Source organism: Cyprinodon variegatus, unplaced genomic scaffold (assembly GCF_000732505.1).
Source record: "Cyprinodon variegatus isolate N-32 unplaced genomic scaffold, C_variegatus-1.0 Scaffold162, whole genome shotgun sequence".
Classification (NCBI taxonomy): domain Eukaryota; kingdom Metazoa; phylum Chordata; class Actinopteri; order Cyprinodontiformes; family Cyprinodontidae; genus Cyprinodon; species Cyprinodon variegatus.
Window position 1 is genome coordinate 1,276,350 of NW_015150615.1, and position 6,443 is coordinate 1,282,792.

The following is a 6,443-nucleotide window of genomic DNA, read 5'->3' on the forward strand; positions in this document are numbered from 1 at the left end:
TATTGGAAGGCAGGATGGTAATCTGGATCAACTGACTGCACTGATTAAGTTTTTCAGGTGGACTTTCCCACTTAACATATAAAAACTACTTTATTCCCACTGATCACAGCAAATATAGCTGCAAGGCAGAGAAAGGATAGAGTAGCTCCGCCAAACGCGCGTCAGACACACTTTTCCACCGTGCAGCAAGAGCAGCAAAGCTGCTTCAGCCGCGCGTCAGAACTAACTGGTACAAGCAGCAAAAATGAAGCAGCAGACGCGATTTTGCTGCTTCTGCTGCGTCCGGTGTGAACGCAGCATTACACTGTTTTTATAAAAAGGAGCGCTACCACATGTCATCCATCCCTGCTCCCATCAGATTCTACAATGCGACACTCCAACGGCAATAACTTGCATGATGCATGATGTGCAATTACTATTTAAAACCCATAGCAATAACATATATATATATATAAATATCCATCTATATAAATACCCATGTAAACACCCTGGATAATAACCTTGCTATAAAAGAAAATTTAAAAAGCTGTCATATGTGGATGCACTGTATATAGTGTATATATCCCATGCTCCCTTTCTTCCTTTGTCGCCTCTTTGACTATTTGAGTTGATGTAACGAGTAAATTTCTCCACTGTGAGATTAATAAAGTCAATCAATCAATGTCCGATGAAGACGTCAGACAGCAGTTTAAGAGAGACTATAAATAATATAGACATGTACGCAAAAAAATTAAACAAAAGCTGATGTTGGCCAAAAAAAAAAAAACTATGGGTTAATCTCTAATAAATATATACATATTTACACACATACTCATTCTGCCATCGTAGTGAGGACAATGCATTGATTCCCATCGATTTTCAGTCATTTTCAACCCTTTTTATGCCCCAACCCCCTAAAACTAACACTAACCATTACCAATGAATACCTCACACTAACCAAAACCAATTGTCACCTTAGCCTTAAACCAATAAGGCAAAATGTCCTCACTTTGCAAAGACTGCTCCTAAATTTGATGGTAAAATTTAAAAAATGTCCTCACTCTGAGGGCTAGACAGGAATACATTTACATACATATTTCCTCAAAACAACAATTGTTTAATTTGTAATTAGAATTCTATTTCTTCTATTATTTAATGTAACATTTAAGAATTTATTGGAATATTTAATGTTTAAATCATGTATACTTTTTTTTTTTTTTTTTTTTTGGACGTTGACATTCATTTCATCTATGATATATTTTAGTCCTCCGTAACTCAGGGATCAGATCACAATGATAGTGAAAACCATCATGCGAAGCCCCCCCACTCAGTGCCTCCTGACCCTTCCTGTCAAAACTCAAATATCTTCAGCTCATTTTGAAAAAGGCGTAGAAATGACTTAATAGATTGGCGATGATTTATCGGCGTTCTGACCTCCATCAGCCAGTCCAACAGGATGGCCCTCATGTTGGGCTGCAGGTGTGGATGTTTCTGCAGCATGTGGACGTCTCTGCTGTAGGTCCTGTCCTTCTCCAGCATGTTGTTCCACACCACATCCTTACTGGCCCAGCTGACAGAAAAACAAGCAGATGTTACATCTAAGAAACATTTCATTAAGAAAAAAGATTTTATAAAATTGGTTTCTTTCATATTTCATTGTTTCATATATTTTTTTTCTTCAAATTCCTGTTTTCCTCAGATTGAAGTCATTCTTTTCAAATAGTATTTTACAGATCGCATTCTTTGCTAAAGAAGCAAAGACATTTCTACTGGTCCGCTGGACGTGAGAAATGTGTTTATTGGTGGAGAGCAAGCGTTTGGATTGGGCTGGAAGCGAGGAGAACATCAAGAGAAACATTCGAAAACAGTGAAATTAAATCAGAAAAACTTAAATTTGAAAAACTAAATAAAAAATTTCAAAGTGTAAAATCTGTGAAAAAAAGTAGAAATTACTTTTTAAAACAGAATTTTTCAATCTAGAAATAAATTAGATTTTTGTCCAAAATCGGAGAAAAGTCGTCCTTAAATCTTTTTTGGGGCAAACAGGTCTTGAAGTTTCCTTTTTCTATTACATATTTTCTTCAAATTAACATTTCTAGAACTGGATTCTTATATCCCATTTACACTAACAGCAGGGCTCGGCACGGTTCATCTGTGGTTCAATTTTCTGATAACAGAGAGCGTCCATTTCTCCTATTTACAGTCAGATGACTCAGTTCACAGGTTTTCCGTCTGTTATTCTCAACCTATTAACAATCTATAGAGCCTGGTGCGACCTGGGATGATGCCCAGACTGAGAAGGATGCCTTCTTCGCCTGATGCTCCACAAACGATGAAATATCTCTAATACAAACAAACATGAGTCCCATTTCCAGTACCCCTCTGATACCGACCCGTGCAGAGTTCGGACCGGATTTGGATAAGTTAACCGTGCCAAGCTCGGTTCCTTACAAGCTATTAAGGTCTGGTTATCCTCTGGCAGCAGTGGGTCTCAGTGAGCTTGTTGCAGACATTTCTGATTTATGTCCAAATTTGAAGCATGGTCTGCGCTATGATATTCCACGCCACAATGCAAGAGGGACAATCGGGAACTAGCTGTGGGCCTAAATACGGCCGAGGAGGTGAGGAAATGGGGGCAAGTTTGTGCGACAACTGAGAGACATGAGGGTAAAAAACAGCGGGGATCCAGGTGGAAAAAGGGTCACCACGTTCTTGCGCACCTCGCTCTTCTAGCTGCTCCATCTTCACAAGTCGTTTTCCACAATGGCGGTCAGACAAACAAAACAAGCCGGCAAGGTACCAATCAGGAAATACACATAGCGTTTGCGTAAAAGGGGGCATATCTGCGTTAACTGCAACAAACACTCAGACGACTGGCGGGGTGTGTAAAACAGCCTTTACACACCCCGCCAGCACGATTCCTCACCTCCTAATGGCGATCTATGGTTCTACTGCTCTCTAGAGCAGAGGTCTTCAACAGGGGGTCCAGGGAGGTACTGCATGGGGGTCGAGAATGTTTTGGTCGATCACACTTTTCTTTACATTCCGCCCTACAATTTTTTCCACTAATTAAAAAGTATTCAAATCCACATAAACATGAATTCAACAGACTGTAGTAAACAGATAATTGGAGGCAGAAGATGTCTTTCAGTCATCAATGCTCACATTCAGCAACACACAGGAGCTCTTTTAAGCTGGCCACCATTTCATTCACAACACCTGTCCCATCAACCGGGAATCAGAAATACTTAATCCCAGGGAGAAATTACTTTTATTATATTACTCCATCTGTAATAGAGTGACTATAGGACCAGTTTGATAGAGCACAATTTTATACTATATATATTTAGGGGGTCCCCGCTCCATCTCGCCATCAGTTTGGGGGTCCTTGACCTGGAAAACGTTGGACACCCTGATTTAGAGGGAAACAAGCAAACCAACATGGCAGTGCCCGTAACATTCAGGAGGTTTGCTGAGAGTCAGGCGAAGAAGGCAGCCTTTGCTGAATGTGGATATGACAAACTTTAGTCTAATCAGGGCTTACAGCCGCAGTAAACAACAACAGGAGTTGATGTTTATCACACTGCTAAGCAGAATCATCACGGTAGGGAAGCTAGTATTTTTATGAATTCTGATTACGGAGAATGACTGTAAGGAGATGATGTGGTCTGCTCATGCATTCTTTGTTACAGAGCCAGAACTGAACCGTGCCGAGCCCTACTGATGAATTAGTACCATGTTAGCGCAGTTTGGTTCCATCTGGCGCGGTCCGGTTGTTTAGAGCTTCATTAACACTGTTATCTCAGTTACCGTGCTCTGACCGATCTCGATACGGTTTTATAAAGGGTAGTGTTAATGGGGTAGTAAGTTCCTGAATGTTATGAGCGCTGCCATTTTTGTTTGTTTGTCCCGCCTTGAGAGTTGAAGTATCATGGATCTCTGATGAGAGGTGAGGAACCATGCTGACTTGATTTGTAAATGGTCATAAGAACCGAGCTCGGCACGATTAACTGATCCAAGTTCGGTCAGAACTCGGCACAGATCAGTTTCAGATCGGTAGTTCCAAAAAAAGAAAGTTAAAAACAATCCACTGGACTTTGTTTCCAGGTTTGAAGACGTTTCGCTTCCGACGCAAGAAGCTTTTTAAATTCAAAATGTGCGAAGTAACATGGCGGCATGGCTGTCATTAGCCAACCCTGGGCCCATTAGGTGGGTACAGAGGAAAGACAGACGGGGGTTAAAGGTCACCCCTCGATGTCCTCAGAGCTATCGGCGGGTTAGGGGCTCTCACCATAGCGCAGGGAGCGGAGTGCAGTGAACAGGCGTTACAAAGATGTTGTGGAAGTCGTAGTGAAAGAGGCCGGCGCTGGTGAGCGAAGCCTGCTGGTCCTCCTCCTGCAGAGGGGTGGGGCTCGAGCTCCGAGGGCTTCCATAATCCAGACGGCAGCTCATCTGCAAGGAAGGTGGCACACAGTTTACCGTCAGGTCGATTACGTTAGGATCAGAGTATCTGATGGACTGAGGAAGTAGAACTATAGTGTCTGAGCTGGACCAGTTCTGATTTGGTGCAAGTGCAAAAAAAAAAAAGGACTGAAATAAACTATTATTTCACAAAGATAAAAGATTAAAAAATAAATCCCAGAATCCCCTGAGTCTAAAATATTCCCATTAATCTAGAAAAAAATCCAGATTTTAAACTAGAGCTGAAAGATGGTGTAATAGACCTTTAGTTTCCTGACCCTAAAGCTGCAGTCAGAGGCCAACTTCAGCGCCGTTTGTCTATCGTGGAAGAGCAGCCCAGGCATGCTATCCAATGCTAATGCTCCTTTTGAATATTTTTGTATTTGCGTAAATATTGCATATTCTAGAAACGAAAAAAAGCAATACACTTGAACAGCATTTCGAACTTTACTGTACGGACGGATGCTAACAGCTTGGAGTCAGGTTGGTCTATACATCATCTAAAATGGCAGCCAGAGGAGCAGATACAGCTGATATTTGCTAAAGTTAAGTTAAATGATGAAAACTGCCTCAGCGTTACTGACAGCTTGGTCGTTGCTATGGTAACAATTAAATTCAGTTTATTTCTATAGCGCTAATTCACAACATATCATCTAAAGACACTGAAAACTACAGTTCACTAGATCATACTAAGGAAAACCAGTTGATTGGATTGATTCATTGACTAGAATGCAAGCCCTCACACTAAGCATGCTTGTAGCGACAGTGGAGAGGAAAAACTCCCTTATAACAGGAAGAAACCTCCAGCAGAACCAGACTCGGTGTGAGCGGCCATCTGCCGAGGCCGACTGGGGTTCAAGGAGACGGAAGCAGAAAATAGAGAAGAGTTTTTTTTGTGCATCTAATTAGTTTTAAGTCTAAAGGTGAAAATAATGATTTCCCTGGTAGAAAAAAAAAGGGGTGGGGGGAGGGTGATTCGAGAATAACTTTGCCTTTTCTCAGATTTCTGTCTTTTCTTTTATTAGGAAAATATTTCCCATTTTCAGATGTAATTTATGTATTTATTTTAATTTCTCCACATCAGCTTCTCTTCACTTCTGGGGGCGGGCAAAGACATTTTTATTGGCCGATAGCTGGACGGCAACAAAACCATTTTATTGGCAAGAGTGAGCGTTTGGAAGAGAATTTGATCTGAGAAACAATTTGAAAACTGTGAAATTAACATTTAATTTGAAAAAGAATTTTGAAGAAAAAATAAAAATGTAGAAAAAAATCTGAGTAAAGTTCCTCTAAACCTTTGTTTGATTAAAAGATTTTTCAGATTTAAATTTCAGTTTACAGAAAATAATGTTGCCTTCAATAGTAATGGAACAAAATTCACTCCATAGATTTTCATTTAGCTGCACAGATTCTGCAGAAAAAAAGCCAACAAACCAGTTAAACCGAAAGAGAACCTGGTGGTTTGAAGCTGGTCCTAGAAAAAAAAAAAAACATCTGTGAACCAGGAGCGCATTTAGAGGCCTGAATAATCGAGCTCACCTCAGACTCGCGGTGCTTTTTCTTTGTCATCTCCTTTACGTCTTCATCCAAGTCGGGTAAAAACTACAAACCAGGGACAGAAATCATCAGTCAGATTCAAAAAACACGGTTCTACTCAGATATACATAACTTCAGGAGTACAAAACACAAAATTGGGGCATTTTTTTGATCATTTAAAATCAGCCATTTTATTTTAAACAGGAGATTAATATGTAGCCGTTTTCTGTGGTGTCAAAAGTACACACATTAGTTACTTAAGTAGAAGCATAGATACTGCAATTTAAAAACACTCAAAAAGTAAAAGTGAAAAAGTATATACTCCAAAAACGTCTTAGGGCCGGATTTATCAAAGGTTTGCGTGTATAAAAACGTGAGCCATTTCACTGCGCATGCTAAAAAATGTACAAACTGATCTATCAACAGCGTGCTAAAAGGATTTGGTCTTTAAAACGTGCTAAATAGCG

At 40.2% G+C, this 6,443-nt stretch overlaps 1 protein-coding gene across 1 annotated transcript in view; it reads right to left on the bottom strand.

The window, feature by feature from the left end:
- LOC107086797 (G1/S-specific cyclin-E1-like) overlaps positions 1 to 6,443 on the bottom strand; it is a 22,868-nt gene that overhangs the window by 10,657 nt on the left and 5,768 nt on the right. Inside the window, exons 4-6 of the mRNA XM_015377992.1 lie at positions 5,980 to 6,042; positions 4,271 to 4,431; positions 1,414 to 1,549 (exon numbers count right to left, since the gene is read on the bottom strand). Coding sequence (XP_015233478.1) covers positions 1,414 to 1,549; positions 4,271 to 4,431; positions 5,980 to 6,042 — 360 coding nt within the window. The remainder of the gene's footprint in view (positions 1 to 1,413; positions 1,550 to 4,270; positions 4,432 to 5,979; positions 6,043 to 6,443) is intronic.